The 23,824-nt window shown below is 43.8% G+C and overlaps 1 protein-coding gene across 10 annotated transcripts in view; it reads right to left on the bottom strand.

Moving 5' to 3' along the window:
* The window catches only part of KALRN (kalirin RhoGEF kinase), a 660,588-nt gene that overhangs the window by 278,555 nt on the left and 358,209 nt on the right, over positions 1–23,824 (bottom strand). For all 10 annotated transcript variants that reach the window (XM_041002788.1, XM_041002790.1, XM_041002785.1 and 7 more), the window contains exon 11: positions 8,302–8,493. In XM_041002788.1, coding sequence (XP_040858722.1) covers positions 8,302–8,493 — 192 coding nt within the window. The remainder of the gene's footprint in view (positions 1–8,301; positions 8,494–23,824) is intronic.

The following is a 23,824-nucleotide window of genomic DNA, read 5'->3' as shown; positions in this document are numbered from 1 at the left end:
TTCCCCATGATGTTTGAGATGATGAAATGTAACCAGGATGACAACCCTGGTAAGACAACTTTAAAAGCGTGAATGACAGTGTTTAACAGAACAAGTACTGGGAATGATGAGTTGAATTGACTTACTGAAAATTCACCATTGACAGCTACTATTCATGTTGGAAATATGTCTCTATTGGCCTGCCATATGGCTCCCTTTTGACTTCTTATTCACTGAGAATTTTCATAAATGATGGAAGCCGAGTGTGGTGTTTGTCTGAAGCCAGGTATCTTTACCCAGATGGAAGCAAAGACAAGCTCAATGCTCTTCCAGGAGAAAGTCAGTAAGGATAGAATGTTGGAAGAGCCAGGGGTATGGGTCTGTTCCACCTATAGCTCTCAGTACCTTGGGTGAATCACTATATTCTATGCTGAGAAGTGCATAAAATAAGATCATTTCCTTCTGATGCTTCCATGATAAAAACACAAATGCATGTCTACTTCAAGACATTATTTCATCTAGTTGTTTCTCAGTATGATAAAGGCATGGAATGGCCTCTGCAGTAACAGGTAAACAAAGAGACAGTCTTCAAAACTTTGAACAAGTTATTCTTTGTTCTTTAGATAGGAAAGGTCCTGGATGTGGCAGAAGAGGCTGGGTTATCAAGAAGATGAACAGACCCTGTAGGTGGAGAATAAAGAACAACAAAGAACATCTTTCTCATATAGATGAGTAATCTCTTGAGCTTCTCTCTTCTGGTAACACAAAACAGGAGGAATAGATTTGCCCTCTTCACTTCCAACATGAGGAGGCTTGAAAGAATCACTTATTAACATTTTAAATAAGCTTACAGTATTATTAATAAGGCAATAACATTGTTCTGACTACCACAGGAAATATAAATTATTATTCAGTGTCCCTGTCTCTTATAAATTGCAAATACACTTGTAATGAGTTCCATTTATCTCCTTTCCAAATACTACTACTTACGAGATTTATTTGCATAATCTTGGGTAAATTAACTATTCTTTCTGCAGCTCAGTTTCCTCACCAGTAAAACAAGCATAATAATAACACTCCTACATAGTTTCTGAAAATATTGTAAGTTATTATGTGCATAAATATAAAAATAAGTATATGTCTATATTTAAAATTTGCATTTGGTCCTTCTAGATACTGGGTTGAGGCTTTCTTTTTTGTTTGTTTTTTTTTTTTTTTTGTACTTTGTTCTAGATATTTGAGTACAGCCTAGAGAGTGGAAAGTCTAGACATTCCCAAAATAAAAGAGAGATGGAAATCTTCTCTTCATTCAAGAAAAAAAAAGACTCAACTGAGGACAGGCATTGGGAAGGCACTGCAACTGAAGACTAATTAGAGTGCTGGCACTCACCATTATAAGAATAAGATGGGAAATGAACTTACAGGTATTTTAAAGATTATATTTTATTTAAAATAATTTTAAGTGTCATCCTTAACTTTGAGGCCCTCATAAGTTGACAGATGTTTTTCTTCTTTCTCAATAAATATGTAAACACCTCTGATGTGGATGTAAGGAAGACAGTCTCTTTCCTTTTCCAGGTGATACGGCAGTAAACTGTAGGACCAGCCACAGACAGAACTGCCTACAAGGATGACGTTTGCTGAGAACATCTGAAGATCTCCGCGGACCTCTGAAGCCAGTGTTACTAGGACAGTATGTATGCCTGCCTCTAAGATATTCTTTGATAAATGAAATGACATACACTTTCTCAGATTTCTGTTCACATAGTTTCTATTACAGAGAAACTTTTACTAAGGTAGAATTTGAACCTACCACTAGGGAAAAATCAGCTAAGAGAGAAACAAACACATACCAGATGCTGTATGGTCTGGTAGTTACAGACTAATTAAGGAAAGAAAGTGAGCTGTTTTACCATTCAGAGGTCAAACAAAAGTTGCTGGTGACTGAACAGAAGACTTTGCTGGAGAGGCAGGAAGACAGCATGAGAGACAAAGGGTTAGCGACCATCAAGAGGAACAGGAGTTTCTCAGTGAATCTGAAATCTACTGGTGATAAATCCTGATTCTTCCCTGTCTGGCTCTGTGGCTTTGGGAAAACTATCTTACTCCTTCTTCTTCACATTTAAAAAAAAGATTTATTTTTATTTGAAAGTCTGATTTTACAACAAGAGGAAAGAGAGTGAGAGAAGGTCTTCCATCAGCTGGTTCATTCCCCAAATGGCTGCAATGACCTGAGCAGAGCTGCCAAAGCCAGGAGCCAGGAGCTAAACTTTCCAGTCTCCCATATCTATGCATGAGCCCAAGGACTTCGGCCATTTTCCACTGCTTTTTCAGGCTGTAAGTAAAGAGCTGGATCAAAACTGGAACAGCCGGGACACACACCAGCACCCAGAATGGCTGCTGGTGCTAGCAGGTAGAGGATCAACTTGCTATACCACCAACCATGCCCCTACTGCTTCACATTTAAGATGAAGTATGTGTGTGTGTGTGTGTTTCTTTAGCTTGTCTCTGAGATCTTCCCAGTGCTAACATGCTACAATTTTTCTTCAGAAGCTGATGTGCAAGTGTATGTGGGGGGAGGGGAGGGTGGGAGGCGGGGAGGAGGGGAATGAAAGAATAATAATGCAAATGTTTCTCTGTTAAAAAATAGCAGGTGTGACATTGATACCAAAGTTCAGAGTTCCCAACAAGTTTGAGGACAGCTATTAGAGCAAGTGAACATACTATGTAAGACCTGGGAAGCTTGAGCAGAGAGAGAGCTGCTTGAAATCCCATGAAACTATATACATACAATCACCACTTGGTGAAGGCAAACTTAAACTGCAAGCTCACAACTTGGAATAAATACCTTTGAGGTTTAGTATCATAAAGCAGCCAGAAATAAACATGGGTATTGCTAAGCTATGAGTAATAGGTCAAAATTCCACTTCTTAGGCCATAATTTTCCTGCTATCTGAGAGCCCTATATGTGTCCTCCATGTGTGTTCAGCTGACCGAGTCCTCAAGAACGTGCCTGGATGGATCTGAATGGAGTCCAAATTAGAAAGATGCTTCTAAGACCAATTTACCTCTGACCAGGCAGCCCCTGAGACCAGGTCAGCATGGTTTCACACTGCAAGCTCCCGCAAGCCACTGACTGCCAGAATGAATGAAGTCATCACAAGGAGTGAGTCAGCTTTACAGCAGCCAGCATTTTCTTCTTACTGTCCTCCATTTTGGTTTTTCTCCCCTTTAGGAGCCCTCTTTATCCACTACTTAGTACCTATAGTACAACTCATTAGCACTGTACCTTCTCCACTAACTCGCTGCCTTTCCCACCCCCAGAAAGAATTCAAGTGCAGCCATTTCTAGATTCTCTCCTCTCAATGCAAGAGCACCTATACTGCAATACACTCTCTCAGGTCCTGTGCTTAACTACACAGTGACTGCTTGGTCCCTGCTTTGCATGTTCTTTCTCTCAGAGATCACATTAGGCTGTGACCGACAAGTTACATATCCAAAAGAATGGGCACAAGTTGAGAATTCTTAAAATCTTGGGAGTTTAGGGAGCTTTTCTATTAGCTACATAAGGCTAGCCCTGGGAGTGAAACCAGCTCACAGACCCTATCCTGCTTGCATAAGTGGCAACCTGAGAAAAGGGCAATTGAAAAAGGCAGAAAAGGGGGAGTAAGAGAAGAGAGAATACAGGAGGTCTGCAGATGTAATGAAGCTTATGGTTGTAGGCATGGTTAAGGAAAGAGGTCACTTGTCACCGCTTTCTTCTGCTGATGGTTCTGTTTGTAAAATTCTGGCAGCCACTCTGCTAGTACAATTGACTGACTCCTTTAGGGAAGTTGAAGGGATCACCATTTCCACAGGGTGAATTTCTGTCTCCCCCATTTGGAAGAGATTTTTCTTTGGCAGTTGCTACTGGCTTTCATTTCTTAAATAACTACCAGGAGAGTATGGCAATTGAAATAGGGGATGGAGCTGTTGTTTTTTCTGGAGATTGTCATCCTTTCTGAAGACTAAGTTAGCTTTGGCTTCAAGGTAGCAGGTGGAGGAATACACACACACACACCTCTATATAGATGTGTTTGTGGGGTGTGTGCATGTGTCACCTATTTGAGCAAGAAGTGACAGAATGATTTGAAAAGGTGAGAAACAAACAGAAGTGGGCAATTAAGTAAGCTACTTAATAGAGAGCTGAGGTTGGTTACTTGGCCATATACCTTAATTGGATTCTCATTTTTTTTTACTACAAAAATAACTAAGAATTAAAATTTTGAAAACGCAGTGAATGTAGCATTTCCATAGAAATAATATTCTGACTGGACGATCTCTGCACAACAGATGACACTTGCTACAAAGGCCTTCTCCCTGGACGGAGAATGAAAACCTGGGTCAGTGCTTCTCCCTAAAGCTTCTCAGCCCTACAGGCTAGCAAATAGAGTGGGTGCCCTCTTGGTCCCAGGCAAAAAGAAAACATTTCAAAGCTGATCACAATTTGTACTTATAAGCTAAGGCTGCGGATGCATAAGAGTCCCAGTCACATGTTCGTCACCTCTCTTTACAGAGTAACTCTTCTCTCTAGGTAGGGTTGTAAAATTTTGTTTTTGAAAAATAACACTTGTTAGGATTGTCCCTGATTACAAATTGAAAGTGTCTCTAAGAAAACTTGCACTACAGAAAAATATACCCACAATTATTTTCAGTATATTTACTTCTAGTCTTTATACTAATTGTGTGATCAAAATTATAGTGATGCTGGATATACAGTCTTTATGTATGTACTACTGCACTATCCTGTCTCATATAATTTATGATCTTTGCCAAAGCAATTCCAAATGACTGTGTAATATTTCACCATGTAGATGCTGCATTATCTGTTTCATGAATTGCTTAATGTGGATCATTTAAGAGGGTCTCCAATCCCTAAAGACTGTGGACAGCATTGCAATGAAATGGCTAGACTGTTTTAACCCTCCAGACGCCTATCATCATGAAGAATTCACCAATCAGGGCCAATGGGATTAAACAGACTCTTCCATCTGCAGAAGAAATGAGCCTGGAGGTTATCTTTTTCCATATCTTCCTTCTGTTTCCTCTCTGAACTTAATGAGAGTAAATCTTTTGATGTGGGAAGTGGGCAAAATTAAAATTATGAACTTCAGCCTTGGGACTCATAGGAAGTCTAGGTTAAATAATTTATGAAGATAGATATTCAGTTCCTACTTAGAAATCTCCTATAAAGGCAGCTCTCATTCCCTGAAAATTCTGTCTTAGAATACACACTATTTCACAGTGGCACTAAGGCAAAAACTCATCAATAATAGTAGGAAGTAAGAAAAGGAGGAAGGAGAGAAGGCGGAAGAAGTTAGCAATACATAGGCAAGAATGACCTCTAACAACTTTTTTAGTGACGGCCAAGGTCGCTTTGGCAAAACTGAGGTTTTCCTTCTATTCACTCAGTTCACTGTTAGAGAAAAAGCAAGCACGGCAACTCAAAATTCCTTCACATATTTATTGACTAGTAGACTTGATTACTAATCTCCCTTAAATAAAAAGCCAGAAGTTTACCTACAGTGGTAAGAGATAATGGACGCATGATCAAACAGGACTCACACTTAGCCAGGTTTGAGACGAGGCAAGTCTTGAAAGGTATTAAGTAGAATGTGGAAAAATCAAACCACAGGAGTTCTTTCATTAGAGCATTCAAGGATGCTCACTTCTGCCCCTCTAATAATCCACTTCTGCCACTATGCAGGAATTAGAGGAAAGCTCCCTTTAGCATCCAGGAGCCCACTCCTCTTGTTAATTTCTATTGTCCGCAAAGTAGGAGTCAGGGGACTGGAGTAGATGAAAGATGTGGTTGAATGGGCTTTCCTCTTTCTGGTCCTCTTCTTTTTTCTCTTCTTAGGAAAGACCAACAGCTTCTTGTCAAGTTACCCTGGCAACAACTTTGTGTTTGCCAGCTAAAATCTACTTCTCCTTCGAGCCCTGCTTTAGGGCTTAAAAATGTCAAGAAATGGGAGAAGAGGAAGGAAGAGGAAGACTAGAAGAGAGGAGAGGAGAGGAGAGAAAAGGAGACAGTAAGGGTAGCAGTTAGGAGTATGAGCATAGGAGTGAGCATTTGCTATGGTGGTTAGACTGCTGCTTGGAGCAACCGCAATCCATTTCACAGTGCCTGGGTTTGAGTCCTGGCTCCATTCCTGACTGCAGCTTTCTGCTAAATGGGCACCCTGGGAAGCAGCAGTGGTGAGTCAGGTAAGCTGGATATGTGCCATCTATGTGAGAGATTTGGATTGAATTCCCAGCTCCTGGCTTTGGTCTGGCTCAGCTCCAACTGTTGTGGGCTTTTGAGGATGTGAATCAAAATATAGGAGTTAGTCTTATTAAAAAATAACTGAACCTTAAAAATTTTAAAAAGTTTATACATGTAGTTTGTACAGAAAGACATGTAAAATCTTACCTGTTTCTATAAATCTGTAAGTTAGTATCTGTAAGTATGGTTAATTGAATATATACCTAATAAAATTATATCATAAGATCACTACGCAGATTACATGAGATAATACATGTAAGTGTGTGGCATGCAGTAGGGATTTAACAAAGAAAATGTACTTCACATGTACTGAGTGGCTACAAAAAGCCAAATCTTAGGCTAGATAAATTACCTATACCACTTCAGACTTAATTCTCATTATTAACCATTATCAGCAGCAACAAAAAAAGAACAGAAGAATCTTGAATCCATGTTAGAACCATAAGAGTTTTGGAACTAAATAATCTTAGAGGTGAAAGCGCCTACCACCGTGGATGTGATTTGGACAAGATCATTTGATTTTTATCAGTATTCAGCCTAGATTCCCAGGCTTCCTGCCACAAGTACAGAAAGTGGGATAGGTAAAGTTTCTGGATGCTGTGGGGGTGGCAGGAAACTGACCTGTCTACCACCTCTTAAGGTAGTCAGCACTGCCCCTACCCCGCCCTGCCAGCCCTCGGCAGAAGCATGACTCCTATTCTGTGCTCTGGTCCATCATCCATGGGTTCATAATTAAAAGGGAAGAGATACAGCTTTGCTTTTTGAGATCCTCACTAAGAATCAAGTGAGCCACAGGTAAGCAGGCAGGCAGGCAGGCAGGAAACCCTGGATTTACTGCTAATCCCCTTGCTTTACAGACACTCATCAGAGAGTGCTGTGGGTCCCACCAAGAGGAAGCTGAGCCAGCCTCCGGGAGTTCAGCAGCCCCTCATGTGCCTGGGGAATCACAGCTTAGAGAACACCTCCTTTCATGTTCTTCTCTCTGACAGGCACTGTGATGATTCACATTCATTCCCACCAAGTGTCAGAAAAGCCTGTGAAGTAGTTATAACCAGGCTTCCCAATATAAAAAAAAATCAACTTAATTAAGTAGGGTTATTTATTTATTTTTTTTTTTTGCCTGAGTAGCAATCACACTTTAATTAATACCCCATTAAAATGAATTCCTAGGGGAAACACAAGCACACAGACACCTAATGAGTTCGTCTGCCAAGAGTGTTATTACAGAGGATGCTAAATGGGCCCGTCCCTGGCCAAAGGCTCCATTGCAGTGCCCATGTTAATCAGGGAGGAAAAGCAACCACAGGTCAGCATTCCTCCACCTCTCTATGGAGCCCTCTGCCCTGCAAGAGACTCAGTATCATGCACCACCACCCTTGTTTTTGCCATTTGGCAAACAACGCAGACAGGGTTTAAAATCCAGCTGGCCTCTGCCCTGGTGAGGTGAAGGGCATCTGAGAACTCTTCCCTCCCTGCCCCCACATCCCATCCATGCAAGGTGAAGCCCAATTATAACATCACTTTATTGCAGATCCTTACTAAAATAGTAGAATCCTCCCACTGGGGGTGCAGGGGAAAGACACGAAAACCCAGAATACATTTGCAAACTGTATGTCTAGCAGCAAAGATCTGATCAAAGTTCTGGGGGCACTAAAACTGGTCAACATTTGGACAAATTGGTATGGGATGGAAAGTCTGTGTTCTTCTATTTCCTCCTGAAGTAAATACTTATATGCAGCAGACTCGGAGATTACTCCAGCTGTGGAGTGGATGTTCCTTCAGACCTCTACAGCTCTCCCACAGAACACCTGCTGGCATGGCCCCTATCTCCCCTAGGGCACGATGGCAGGAAATTGCCCCCTACTCATTTTGACAAAGATAATGCAGTTTTCTTCAGCATAGCCTTAGTATGTGAATAATGTCCAGTCCCAGGATGAGATCAAGATTGGGGGACCATTTTACCAGGAGGCTAACCTGAGCCCTCCCCTGAGGCCCAATGCCCTCTCCCCAGTCCTTACCTCCTTGGTGTGCGTGTGAAAGGAGACGGACATGTCCAGCAGAAGCTTGCGCTGTTCCACCCTGCGCACAAAGTCTTGGATGCGCACCTCCAGGTGTCTAGCTGCCTTGTAGATTTCCTCGGGGTCACATTCCCCTGTCTGTGCTAGCTGCTCTGCTGCTTCTAGGAGCTTGTCGGCGTTGGTGTAGGTATTCTGCCAGCAACAACAGTGAGGCAAAGTCAACTTGCAGTCAGGAAGCGAGCTTCGCGCCTTCCCGCAGCCCACCCCGAGCCTCCCCCGGGCTGGTGCGGAGGGGCGTGGGCGCGAAGCCGGCAGCTCCCTGGTCTGGCACCGAGGCGCTGAGCGCGGGGCTGGCACAATGCCTCGCAGCCAGCTCGCAGCCTGCCCGGCAGCTCGGCACAAGCGGGCCCTGGCCAGGTGCCTTAGCTGCCCCTGGGACTTCTCAGAGGTGTGCTGTGCCTGGGAAGAAGCGGGGAGACCTGCGGGAAGCTCCATGCCCCATCCGCTGCCTGTCCCCAACCCTGAAGAAGCAGCATCATTGCCCTCACAGCTCTGGCTGCAACTGCGGGAAACAGGACATTCACACAGAGGGCTGGCTTCTAAGTGAGCACACCGGGGAGGCTAACTGGGAGACTGGCTTTGCTTTTCCCAAGTTCCCTCACTCCTGGTGTTTATCTTTGGAACACAGCTATCTCTTTGGAGGGGGAAGGGGCCAGCACAGAGCTGCCAGAGGGAAGCAGTCAGGGCCAGAGGGAGGTGATATATGCTATTCACTGGGAATCAATGAAGGCTAAATGCAGTGAGACTGGGGAGGAGTCTTGCATCCACACACATGCATAGAGTCTACACACTATGCACACTTACACACACACACACTAACTCTCTGCTCTGTACGCTGTGGTATTCTTCATAACAGTTTATAAGGAAACCAACTTGGCAACTGTTATCAAGATGGCAATCACCAGAATAGTTATTATTACATGGATTGTCATGGATATAATTTTACCTCAGTAGGTTTCTCTTTTAAAAAGTCTCTCCTGACATATCCTGACTTAGAGCTGGTGACCCAAGTGTTCACATACATTTTTATATCCCTGAAGTCAGCACAACACCCCATAGAGTGGTGAACAAGTGCTTGCTATTGATGACGGGACTCTGGAAGCATACAGGGTCAGCATCAAACACAAAGTGAGCAAAGAACTGAGATGAATTTATGGCCAATTACTATAGCATGCTTTGTTTTGTCCGTGCAGGTGTCTCCCTGGAGTTTTGGGGAGAACTTCCTGACTGATGTTAGGGGCTACATTGTTCCCATCCACCAAATTTACATTTCAAAGTGAATGCCGCCTCACCCAATATCTTGGAATGTAGAGTGCACCCCACCTCACCCAGCATCTCAGAATGTAACCTTCTTTGTATACAGGGCCATTGTAGATGTAATCTGTGACATTATTAAGTTATAGTAGCCTAGGGTAGATCTCTAATCTAATGTGACTGATGTTCTTATAAGAATATCATGCAAAGGGACAGTCATACACAGAACACTATGTGAAGCTGAAGGCATAGACTGGGGCATTTATCTACATGTTAAGGAGGGTCAACCATAGCCAGCAAGCTGCCAGAAGTTAAGAAAAGGCATGGGTAGACTTTTCCTTCTGTCCTTCTGACAGAATTAACACTGATAATATCCTGATGCTGAAATGATCAGAACCAACAGACCATTGATCTGTCACTCAAGCCACAATGCCTCCATCCAGCAGCCTTGCTATCCACATAACCTCTTGATCATACTAGCACAGAGCTGGAAACCATATGCAAGTGGTCAGAAAATACTTGTATAGGTCCTGAGGAATTCTAACAGATGCCACAGCAGGTCATTACGGACTGCAGTCTGAAAAGCAACTGTCCAGGGCAAATGCTGTTCCCACGTTAGCAAGATCTGGCCCCCATTGGGAAATACCTAGACAAATGGCAACCTTGTATGAGGAAAGGGGTTTTGCCACCAAGTTAAAGGAGGCTTGTCAATCTGCAAAGTCCAGGAAGTCATTCAGAGTCATGAAAGAGACACAGGGAAAGATGGGGAATGACAGCCAGGGGAGACCTCTGTGGTTGAGAGCAAGGTAAAGGAGACTCGTAGGGACTATCTGCAGTTTCTAGCAAATATACCAAAAGCTGATGGGAAAGAACTCTTTTGGAATCCCTCACATTTTCCACCTTAAACTCTAGGGAACCTCAGGAATCCTCCAAGAAATGCTATAGTTTTGACTTCTTGTTTTCTAGACAGTAAAAAACATTTTTTACCAAAGTAAATACAGGCTTGTTTCAAGGTAAGTTTGAGTCCAATAAGAGAGAAGTCCAAAGCAAAACTGAAGTGCATACTACATGTAAGGTACCCCAACTTGACCCAGCCTGCTCAGGATTTCCCTGGGTTAGCACAAGTCGTGTATACCAGAAACCCTATGTAAAACAGATTCTGTCCCAAAGAGAACAAAGTCATCCTTGAGAGAGAACGTGATGACACATGAAATGAGGCATGCAATAAAGCAGATGATGAAAGGTCAACGTTTCTTGACCCAATATAGGTGTTGAAAAGAATTGACTAAAACTGGATATAATAATGGTCAACAATCATTGAATAGTTTTCATATACCAAGGACTCTTCTAAGGATTTTATATTATCTCTTTTAATCCTTACAATAACTCTGTGAAGTTGATGTCAGCATTTAACCCATTTCATAGATGAAGAAACAGAGGCACAAAGACTTTCTGGTCAAGGCCATGTGTTAGATAAATGGTAGAACCAGAGTTAAAGCATTATTGTTCAACTACAGAGCCCAAACCTTTATGCTACCCTGCATTTATGCAGGGTATAGACAGAGACCTAAGGATGAGCAGGATTTAGCAGAAAAGTAGCTGGCAGGTTTCTTCTAGACAGGACTCTCTCCTGTGTTTAGAGTACTCAGTGTTAATACCAGACCATAGCTGCTATGAAATCCTCATGTCAACTGTGCCTTCATGAACTCCCTACTGATCTAAGAACGTTTCAAGAAGGTTCTATGTCTCATTCATCTTGGTTCTTTCCTGGTCAGCACTGTGGCTGGTGTACCACAGGCACTCTACATGTTGAAGGAATGATCAAGAGATGAGGATGAGCACATCATGCTTGGATAAGTTGAGCCACCCTGAAATTGCAAAGTGATGGGAAGTCAGGTTGAATAAGGTAAGTATGATTTCATGATAGAATCCACAGAAAGAAAGGGACAAAAAAGGAGAGAGTGTCATGGAATCCCTACTGGATCTACTGACATGCCTTCCTCCTATTACTTCTAAAAATGTTTCTAAAAATCAGAACCAGTCAGACCTCTCTCCTACTTATACCTGTTTAGCAGTTTCCCACTTCTTTGGTATAAAATACTTGCACATACAACAAAAGACACTTCTTTATCTGATACATCTCACTCCCCTATAAATAGCACATGATGTAAACTGCTTACATGCCCCAAAACTCACTTCTTTGAATTTTGCCTCTGCGCTTTTGTACATACTTCCTTCTGCCTGGGTTGCCCTTCCCCTAAGTTATATATTTGATTGACTCACTAACAACTTTTAAGACCAGCCCTGGCATACTTTGCCCAGAAAGTCTGGGCTCATACTCCATTCTCTTCCAAGGAACTCAGAGTGATTTTTACTGACCCCCTCTAAAATACCTGCCATGTTCTTTTATTTTTAATCTTCTTGCTTAGAAGTTTATTTATTTATCTGTTTATTATTTGAAAGGCAGAGTTACAGATAGAGAAGGAGAGGTAGAGAGAGATCTTTCATTGGCTGGTTCACTACCCAAATAGCTGCAACAGCCAAAATGAGCTGATCTGAAGCCAAGAGCCAGAGCTTCTTCTAGGTCTTCTTTTTGAGTACAGGAGCCTAAGAACTTGAGCCACCTCCTGCTGCTTTCCTAAGCCATAAGCAGGGAGCTACATTGGAATTAGAGTAACCGGGATACCAACTGGCACCTATATGGAATGCTGGCACCACAAGCAAAGGCTTTGCTTACTATGCCACAATGCCAGCCACAACCTGCCATATTCCAAAGCAAATGTTTGCTTTTATTATCCACATAGGGTATGATAATGTTTTTCACCTCTTTCTCTTAGTGTCTGGCACCCAGTAAAAACTATAAATACTTAGTGAATGAATTAATAAATTAAATAATGCATCAATCCTCACCAATCTTAATGTTCAACTCTTTGGTACTCATCAACTAGCTAGTACAAGACCTCACATGCAGGAATTCATGTTCAATGTTCAACCCCATTTGATTTATCCTACCTTTTGGCATATCCTTGAAATAAGACTGTGCTTACAGAATATCAGCTAATGTGTTACCAAGGCAGTATGTTGACCTCTGTCATTGATACTAAATTTGGGTAAGGATCATAACAGACTTCTCATCTTCTCACCAAATTAACAATGGCTTTTGTTCTGGGGCCAGAGTCTGACCTCATTCTGAGTATCATTCCTAGGTAATCATTGGTTTCCCAGCCTCACAGGCCCTGTCTTTGATTTGGACTCTAATCCATATGAGAAATCTCTAAGAGGTTCATGAAATATGTGTGCTCTGAAAAAGCTACACATGAATTTAAAAAAAAATGTACCAAAATAAAATTTTAAATTTTCTTCTTTGTAAGTATGTCCCAACTGATATGATAAAAATGGGTTATGAGTGCAAGGAGAGTAACTTCTCATCCAGTGGGAAGTTCAAAAAGGACCTGCAGTTGCCAGAGCCTCTGAATCAGAAATGTGGACTGCAGCTCCTGTTCTTCCTTCCCCTACGCCCACAACCTGCACCAAACAGGGGAGATGCCCTAGATAATATGGGCTGTAAGTCTCATTGCAACCTCCCAGGGTAGACTTGGCACATTGCTTCTTTGGGGCTTGTTTTCACTCCATAGAAGAAAGAGAATATTCTAAGATAATCTCTCGCTAAAAACTATAAGTATCCCAGCAACATAAGTATGATTTCACCCTTAAGCTGGATCAGAGGGCAGGCTATTTCAAGTCAAGGGTGGGAGAGAAAATGAATAAAAACATTTATGGAGTACAGAATCACCTTAGGTTAAAAACATAAACAAAAACAAACAAACAAACAAACAAACGAACAAACGAACAAACAAACAGAAAACAACCTTGGCCCTGTGCCCTGGCCTTAAGGAAAGGATAAGGTCCAGAACCTATCCTTCTTTTTTTTAAAAAATATATTTTTATTTTGAATTTTGAATTATGTGGTACAATTTTATATAGGCTGGTATTCCCCACCAAACTCCCAGCCCCCGACAGATTTTCTCCCATTTTGTTATAATAGTGTAGCCCTTCATAAGGAATCATAATTCTATCAGTCTCTTATTTAAGTGTACCCCAACACTGTTGGTACAATGTCAGTCCAGCATCCCATTGTCTACACATGTCCAACAATTTCATTGGGAATTCATCTTTTGTCTGGATGCAGGGATGCATGTTCCATTATACCCCAATGTCTGTATATGATAGACCCCAGTACTCCATCACTGTACATTACCATAAGTGAGAAGCCATGAAACAAGGTCAACAACTGGCATGAGTTAGAACAGCCACAACAACAACAACAACATCAACAACAAATTACAGCACCATGAAAAAAAAATGCACCACTGAGTAATCAATACATGAGTGACAAAAAGGAAACACAGAAGCCTCTTGGGAAAAATGATGCCATTGTAAAATTCATGAACCCGTGATGAATTCGACTAGAGAAAAGAGATTATTTGGAACAAACCAAACTAAAATAAAAAACATCAAAACATATGGGATACAGCCGAAAAAGTAAGCAAACAATCAAAAAACAGTATGGATTGGACTATTGGAGTTACACTTTCCAGAACCCATCCTTCTTATGAACAAGAGCCCCCGTAGACTGGAGAATGGGGCCATCAGAGAAGCAGGAATTTAGCCTCCTCCTAATGATTGTTTCTCAGTGCTAGTAGGCCTGGAAACAGAGGTAGTGAAGCGCAAGGAGCAACAGGAACATGAACATTAAAGGCAAAAGGGAACTGGAAGCACAGATGCTAGAAGCTCTCAGCCTTGCCTCCAGACCTTGACATTAATGAGTGGCAACAATCAACACAACAACCAAAATCCCCTACCTTGCAATAGTGCTTTAGGGTTGATATGATCTTTTTGTCCAAGAGAGAATCACCCATGTGTGAAAAAACGACCTGAGGCACCAGAAAGGTCTCTGCAGGTGAGAGTGGCCAGTAATCCACAGGACTAGGGAGAGCTCCTATTTCTCACCAGTCAGCCTGGAAAGTCCCATGATCCATGAGGTTCTGGGCAGGGTACTCAAAATGTTAGCCTAAGCAGTGTCAAATAACTTCAAACCCAGCACTGCTATCATCTTTCCCAGTACATTTTCAGCGGAAGATTTGAAAAGATCATTTTTTACAAGGAAATTAGCCATTCCACAAAGAAATGCTAATACATATTTGTGAAAAGTATAATCCACAATGTCTGATATCTAGTAAAAAAGCACAAGGTATGCCAAAAATCAGGAAAATATAACCTACAATGAAGAGAAAATGAATCAATCAAAATTGACATGGACTTGCATGCTAAAAATAGCAGGCAAGTATTTACAAATGGTTACTATAACTGCATTTCATGTGTTCCAAAGTAAAGCAGAGGGCAAGTGTTTGGTACAGAGGTTCAGACACCACTTGGGTCCCAGCTGTAGGCAACTACCTAGGTTGCATTGTACCGAGCCAATGGTACACTGCTGGGAGAAAAGCAGTTAATAGCTGGGAGGCATCGTGGACCTGGTTAATGCCAAATTGGTGTTAACTATACAAGTGTGCCAGCAAAGTCGCTTATTTTTAAATTTTATTTATTATTTAAAAGCTATGTAGGGGGCAGATGTCAGCACACCAGCAGACAGGGTCTGGGGACTCGTGTGAGAGTATGTATGGGCCCTGAGTAGGCAAACAGGGTCCTAGGCTAGCACAGCACACCACCAGAGGACCAGGCTTGGGGAGCTATGGACATGGGGGACAATGGATTGCTTAGGGAAATGGGTCTGGAGAAGTGTGGAAGGGAGACCTGCTGAGGAGGAGGAATTCTGGGGGACTTTCACCAGCCTGGCTACTGCACTTGCAGGTAAATGAGGGGGCTGAGACTGGGTAGTTTAGAAAACAACTGGAGGACCTCTTTGAGCCAAACCAATATACCTGCCCATGTGAAAGACCCTGAGCTGGACTGTTGGTATCAACCACTGCCTACAAGTATATACAAAAGCCACATATGAGGGGCTGCCTGGCAGGGCTCAACCACGGTACCTACCAGTGAGTATTAGGGAAGGGGGTGGGCCATGCTAGACTGGGCCATGACACTAACCAGCTCATGAGAGAACCGGGTCTAGGAGCAAATTCTGTGTGGGGTTGTAGGCTCACCCTTGTGGGAAATGCCGTATCAGCTGGATTGCTTGAGGGCTATGGTGGTGATGGGCTGAGCTAGGCATGACCATGGAATGCAACAACACTCATGGGTACTGGGTTGGGAATAGGTGGGGCTGGTCCAGGCTGTAGCTCCCACAGGTGTACCCAAGAATTGGCTGTGGGGTATGTCAGGCTGCAACATCTACTACACATACAAAGGCTGAGACTGGAGGGCAAACTGCTTGGTAAAGGCTTACCACCAGATGGCATACATGAGATTTGGATCTGGAAGTAGGCCTAATGGGGGAATTTGGGGAACTTTCCTGGTGGGCCATTGCTCCAGCTGGTGAGCATGTGAGTCAGGGTTGAGTGTTGGTCAAGCCATGCAGGGTTACATCACTTGTTAAAAGGTGTATGGGTTGGCTGTGTACGGTTGGACCTGGCAGGACCATGCTATTCATAAAACATTGGCACGTACAGGAGCCAGGAAATGGTTCAGGCCATGAAGAACTAGGCTAGGCTATTACACATACCAATTACATGAAAGAAGTGGATGCGGATAGGCTGGGCTAGGCTAGACTGCAGTACCCACCAGCGAGATTTAAGACTGGGGGTGGGCCACACCAGGCCTGGGTACAGCATCTGATGGCAGAGGCCAAGCTAGGTTATAGGTTGTAACAGACTGGGTCAGAATAGCCACTGGCTTGAACAAGATCTATGGTTGGGAACAAGGTTGGTTGGGGACCTGAGGAGACACCTTGGGCACGCGGGCTGTAGATCCCACTAGTGAATGGGAGAGCAGGAATGGGGGTGGCAAACTGGGTTGGACATGGCTATAGTATCCTTTGGCATGGGCATGGACTGGGTCTGGCAAACCAAGTTAGGCTCCAGCACTCACTGGTGTTTGCAAGAGTCAGAGTAGGTGCAGGATGAGCTGGGCTAGGTCTCGGTACCTGCTGAACCATGAGAGAAATGTGTCTGGGCAGGAACCTAAAGTAGCTGGGCTATAGCACCCAGCAGTAAGAACCAGAATGGGTGCAGGCCGGTTGGACAAGATCACTGTATCTGCAATGGGCCAAGTCAGGCTGGGCCAAGAACCCACCGGAGTATACAAGATCTGCCACTGGGAAGAGACCTGATAGAGGAGCTTAGGGAACTCCTTGGTCAGGATGCAGTCCCTGCAGGTAAGTGCAAGAACCAAGGCTGGGAGCAGCCTGGACCAGGCCAGGTTACAGTACAGGTTCAGTAACTTGTGGATCAGGTCTGGGAGCAGTACAGGCCAGGCTGGTTCATAGCATCCATGGGCAGATGTGAGAAATAAGACTGGGTGCGGGATAAGTCGGGTTGGGCTACAATGACAGTCAGTTCACATTATGGCCAGGACCGGAGGCAAGCCAAGTAGAGTCAGGCTGTAGTACCTTCTGGTGGATGCTGAGGTGAGATGAACCATGCCATTCTGGCCCACAGCTCTCACCAGCACATGTAAGACTCAGGAGATCCTCTGCTGTGCCAGGTGAATGCAACTACCAGTGTGTGTGTAGGTTTATGTGAGTGATAGACTGAGCCAGACCCCACACTGACTGGCACACACAGGAGTCAGTTCTGGGGTCACCTCTGGCAAGGTTTTTCTGGGGATACTTCTGCTGAACTGGACTCAGAGCTCCAACCATGAGGAAAATCACAGGATCTGTGGTCTGACCACAGAGTGCATGTGTTAGAACTGGGTCTCCACAGTTGCTGAGGCCTGCGCAGTGACAGCATACCCAGATGCTCTTGGAAGACACGACAGCTAGCTCATGACAGCTATCTCATCCTGCAGAGGATGTATACTACTACAGAGGGCAGAACAAATTGGACGGTTCTCCTAGAGATATCTGGGCAAGTTGAGATTCAGAGGTGGATTATGTCAGCCAACAGACCTTGGAAGGATTTCCTCAACACTGGAGCAACAAAATCAATAGCATCTGAGAAGTATCAAAACCATTTAAACAGTATCCTGGGAACATGCTCCATATCAGGGACACTGGGATGACATCAGGTGGTCTTCCCCCATTCCTGGGTATTGATGTGCTCGGGTTGCTTGGTCAGTGGCCCTCTCTGCTTCTTTCTCCACTATCCCCAGATACCAGAAGAAAAAAAAGAGATTGGAGGCACCTGTCTCATCTACTTTCCCACATTCCTTGAGCCTCCCCACTCTAATTGGAGGTCCACATGGGCATGCATCCCTATTAACTAAGTAAACATCATCAAAAATAAAATGAATTTATTAGTTTTTAAAGGGCATCACTGGGATATCTGCAACCCATATCAGAGTACCTCAGTCCAAGTCCCTGCTCCATTCCTAAATTCAGCAAAGTATTGATGTGTACCCTGAGGCGCAGCAGGTGAGGATGGATCAGGTGCTTGGGTTTCTGCACCTCACATGGGAGAACATGGCTGAATTCTAGATTTCTGGCTTGGTTTGGACCAGCCCTGGCTGTACAAGGCATTTGGGGAGTAGATGGAAAGAAACTGTCTCTCTGCCTTTCAAATAAAATTAAAAACAAATTCAAATAAAATTAAAATCAAGTGTGGTAGCTTAGTGGCTAAAGTCCTCACTTTGAACGTGCTGGGATCCCATATGAGTGCCAGTTCTAATTTTGGCAGCCCTGCTTCCTATCCAGCTCCCTACTTGTGGCCTGGGAAGGTAGCTGAAGATGGCCCAAAGCCTTAGAACCATGCACCCTCATGGGAGACCTGGAAGAGGCTTTGGACTGGCTCAGCTCCATCTGTTGCGGCTGCTTGGGGAATGAATCATTGGACGGAAGATCTTCCTCTTTATCTTTCCTCCTCTCCATATATATGACTTTGCAATAAAATAATTTTTTTAAAAAACACAAAATATTTAAAAAGTTCAATAATCGAAAAAAGAGAAGTAAAAGATACAAAAAATCTCTTGTACTTCTAGAGATGAAAAATACTGGTTGATGTTCATAGCTGTTGGCTATTTAGAGGAACAAAATTACACAACTAGAAGATACAGTGATAGAAATTATTCAAACTAAAATTCTGAGTGGAAAAATAATTTTTCAAAACAAAGCAGCAGTGAGCTTGGGGCATTATACATGCCATTATCCATGGGTATGAAATTCCTAGGGGGAAAGGAGGAGGGATAGCAAAAAAACTGAAGGAAAGATGACCAAAAGTCTTTTAAATTTAACAAAAAACTCTGAATCTGAGAACTCAGCAGATCCTCAACACAATAAACATGAAGAAAATGATGCCACGGCCCACAAATCGCAAAGCAAACAAATGCAGGGGAGAAAACAGAGTAAGAAGAGGTAAAAAGAAATGCCGTACATGAGGAACAAAGAGAAAAATGGCAGCAAGTATCTCCTCAGAAGCAGTGTAGCCAACAGCCAGTGAGGAAGCACCTTTGTAATTATGGTGTCTCCCCTGCCAGGAAATTATGATGTAGCACCTTTAAAGTGCTTCAAGAAAAAGAGGAGGCTGGATGAAGAATCCAGCTCCGGAACAAATACTTTTCACAAAGATAATATAAAAATTCTTGAAAGTTATTTGTTTTCATTTGAGAAGGTTAGAGAGAGGAGGGGACACACACATACTCAGAGGGGGAGAGAGAGATCTTCCATCTGCTGGTTAACTCCTCAAGGGGCCTCAAAGGCCACAGCTTGGCTGTTCTGAACCCGGGAGCCAGGAGTTTCTTCCAAAACTCCCAATTGGGTGCAGCGGCCCAAGAGCTTGGACCATCTTTTGGTGCTTTCGCAAGTGTATAAGCAGAAAGCCGGATCAGAAACAGAGCAGCTGGACTCGACTGGACACCCAAAAGACATGCGAGTGCTTAACCTATGTGCCATGGCATTGGCCCTGAAATTCTTAGTGTTTGAAGCTGAAAGAATTGCAGAAATGCTAATGAAATGCTCCCCACCCTATGAAATGCTAAAAGAAGAAGTATTAACAAGTGCTTCCTTCAGGGAGAAAGAAAATGGGACCAAGATGGAAACACAGGACCTCACACCGAAATGAGGAACACTGGAAATGCCAGCTACCTGGGTAAATACCTAAGCGGGTTTTTTTTTCTTGTGATTTGAACATCTTTAAAAGATATTTGAGTGTTTAAACGAGTATTGTGTTTATATCACATATGTAAGTAAAATATATGACAATAGCACAAAGTTCAGGATGGTAAAAATGGAAGTACAACTATTTTAAGACTCCTATACTATAAATAAATAAACATAATATTATTGAAGGAAATTGTGATAAGTTAAGATACTATAACCACTAAAACAGTACAGTACATGTAATGTCAAGAAAAAGATAAAAAAGGAATCTCAAAAAAGAGGAGGTGAAAAGCAGCAAAGAACAGAAGAAACAAATAGGAAAAAGCCACACAAATATATCAATAATCAGATTAAACATAAATGCTCTAAATATTAAGTCAGAGATTCTCAGATTGGACAATAAGTCCAAATGATATATTGCCTACAAGGGATACATCTAAAGCAAAAGACAAAATAGATCGAAAGCAAAAGGATAGAGGGCCTAGTGTTGTGATACAGTGAGTTAAGCTCCCATGATGCCAGCATCCTATGTTAGAGTGTGGGCTGAAGGACTGGCTGCTCTCTTCTAATTCACTTCCCTGCTAATGCATCTGGGAAGGCAGCAAATGATGGTCAAATTGCTTGGATTCTTTTCACCCATGAGCGGGACCACCAGGATGGGCTGCTGGCTCCTGGCTTCAACCTGGCATATCGTTGGCTATTCTTGCCACTGGGGAATAAACCCACAGAATGGAAGATCTCTCTCTCCTTATCTCTCTTGTCATTCTGCCTCCTAAGTAAATAATTGAGTTTTTTAAAACTATAAAAAATGGAAAAGGTTTAGCATCATACAATAAAAAAAGCTGAGTGGCTATATTGATATCAGATGCAACTGGTATCAAATAATATGATCAAGTACAAAGAAGGCTGGTCATTTCATAATGATCATTGGGTCGATTTATCTGGAAAATATAATAATCTTGAACACCTATGCATCCACATTTCAATATATATGCAGCAAAAATTTATATACCTGCGAGGAACAACGGACAAACTCATAATTGTAGTCTGAGCTTTCACTGTTCACTTTCAATTACTAATGTGACAAATCAATGGGCAATTAATAAGGATATAGATTGTAACAATCTCACTCTACTTGACCTCACTTATGAAAGAAACACTACCCAACAATGACAGAATGCACTTTCTTTCCAAGTGCTCAATGAAATATTATGCCAATTACAAAGCATATTTGAGTCATAAAAATTAGTCTCAATACTTTCAAAGGGATAACAAGTCACACAAAACATTTTGTCTACTATATAATTACATTTGAAACTAATAATGGAATTACATGTGGAAAATACTTAAATCATTGGAAACTAATGTTATTCAAAACAGGCCACAGGTCAGAGAAAGCAGTGTCAATTAACCAAGTGTCTACAAAATGCAAGTCAGTGTGTTAGGCACTTTATCTACATTATTATTAATTTTGTTTTAAAAATAAAAAAAACCCTGCATTCAAAGAGCTAAAGTAACTTGCTTAAAGAATGTTACCAGCTTCTGCCAGGCCACTGTAGCAGACCTGGCTGCTTCCGCAGGGCCCGGCGCAGCCAGGTTCATAGTGGACTCGGGGTGCAGGTTGCTGAAGGACTGCTGAGGGAGTATGTTGCAGGTAAGGACTCTGAGGGACTCCCATCCACAGGGCCACAGTACTTTCAGGTAAGCAAGGGGGCTAAGACAGAGTAGTTTGGAGCTGGGAAGCTGCAGGACTTATATGGGTCAGACAGATGCACCAGCAAATGTAGGAGACCTGAGCTGGGCTAATTAGTATGGTCAATTGCCCACAACTCACAGGCCCACATTAAGACTAGAACTGGGAGCCTACCTGGCAGGGCTAGATCACAGAACCTATCAGTGAGAGCAGGGACGGGTAATGTCAGGTTGGGCTACGATACCAACCAGCATGAGAGAGAATAAGTTCTGGAGGTAAATTCTATGGGGGATATGTGGGCCTATCCCCATGGAACTTCACTTTCTGCTGCTTTGCTTAAGAGCTGGGAGTAGTAACGGGCTGAGCTAGACATGACCATGGAATCCTCTGACACTTATGGGTATTGGGATTGGGGATATGCTGGGTTGGTCCAGGTTGCAGCACCCACAGATGCATCCAAGAAGAGGGGGTAGGGCAGACTAGGCTGCAGCATCCACCAGCTTATATAAAGGATGATGGAGGGGGCAGACTATGCCAGGTGGGGGCCTAGCACCTGATGGCACATGTGAAATTTGGGTCTGGGAGTGGGTCTGGTGGGGGAACATGGGAAACTCCCCTGGTAGGCCATAGCTTCTGCTGGTGAGCATGTGATTCAGGCCTGAGTGTTGGTCAGGCCAGGGAGGGTAGCTCCACCTGTCAGCAAGTGTATGGGGTGGTTCTGAAAGGGGATGGACCGGGCAGGGCCAGGCCAACTTTAGCTCACTGGCATGTGCAAGACTCAGGCTGCAGTGTGGGTCATGCTCGGCAAGGCTATCACACCTACTGGTTTGCATGAGATAGAGATGGGAGCAGACAGGCAGGGCTAGGCTACATTCAGTACCCGCCAGCAAGAGTTGGGACTGGGGCGGGTTGGACCAAATCAGACTGCAGCATCTGATGGCAAAGGCCAAGCCTGGGGAGATGGGCTATGCCCATCTGAGTTAAGCAAGCACTGGCACATGCAAGAACTGTGACTGGGAACAGGCCTTCTTGGGAAGAAAAGAGAAAGCCCTGGCTGGTTTGAACTTCCCACTGGTGAGCGTGAGAATCAGAATGAGAGGCAGTGATCTACATTGGACAGGACTACAGTGTCTTTTGGCATAGATATGGACTGGGTCTGGTGGGGGGGGGGAATGCCCAACTAGGCTAGACTCAGTGTAAGGAACCTGGCCTAGGTCTCGGTACCTGCTAAACCATGAGAGAACTGTGTCTGGGCAGGAACCTAAAGTAGCTGGGCTATAGCACCCAGCAGTAAGAACCAGAATGGGTGCAGGCCGGTTGGACAAGATCACTGTATCTGCAATGGGCCAAGTCAGGCTGAGCCAAGAACCCACCGGAGTATACAAGATCTGCCACTGGGAAGAGACCTGATGGAGGAGCTTAGGGAATTCCTTGGTCAGGATGCAGTCCCTGCAGGTAAGTGCAAGAACCAAGGCTGGGAGCAGCCTGGACCAGGCCAGGTTACAGTTCTATCTGGCATATTTGTGGATCAGGTCTGGGGGCGGTACAGGCCAGGCTTGGTTCATAGCATCCATGGGCAGATGTGAGAACTAGGATGGAGTGCAGGACAGGCTGGGTCAGGCTGCAACACCAGCTAGTTCACATTAGTGTTAGGACTAGATGCTGGCTGTGCACGCCTAGGCTGTAGCACCAACCAGAACATGTAAACCTGGTAAAGAGGCAGCACAAGTCTCACTGCTGAACCACTGCCTCCACAGGCAAGCATGAGAACTGGGATCAGACCAGTCTGGGCAGGGCTCCAACACTCATTGGTTTGTATGTCAGCTGGGTTAGGGGCAGAATCAGGCTGGGCTAAGCAATCCTAATAACTGGTACAGGCGTTGAGTCAGAGTAAGTGAAGGCTGGTTGGGCTTTGCCACAGCATCAGCTAGTAAGTGTTGGGAATTGGGGCAAATTTGTCAAGCTAGACTGCAGACCACCTGGAAAGTACAAGATCCAGGACTAGTAGTGAGCCCAGTAGAGAAACTGGGCACCTCTCTGATGGGCTGCAACTCCCACTGGTGAGCATGAGAACCAGGCCTGGGGGCAGGCCTGGCTAGACAGGGAGTGACAACCGTCAGCATGAGTATGGGCTGGATAGTGGGGTTGGTTGAGTTGAGCAAGGCTCCAACATCCATTGATATGTACGAGAGATGAATGGGAAGTGGGACAGACTAGACCAGTCTGCTGCACATACTGGCAAGCACAGGAACCAGGGCTTGTGGGTGAGTCTAGTAGGGGTTATCGGGGGTCATTCCAACTAGACT

Source organism: Ochotona curzoniae, unplaced genomic scaffold, assembly GCF_017591425.1.
Source record: "Ochotona curzoniae isolate NIBS_2020 unplaced genomic scaffold, NIBS_Ocur_1.0 scaffold_2587, whole genome shotgun sequence".
Lineage (NCBI taxonomy): Eukaryota > Metazoa > Chordata > Mammalia > Lagomorpha > Ochotonidae > Ochotona > Ochotona curzoniae.
This window is presented reverse-complemented; position numbering and strand designations above follow the sequence as displayed.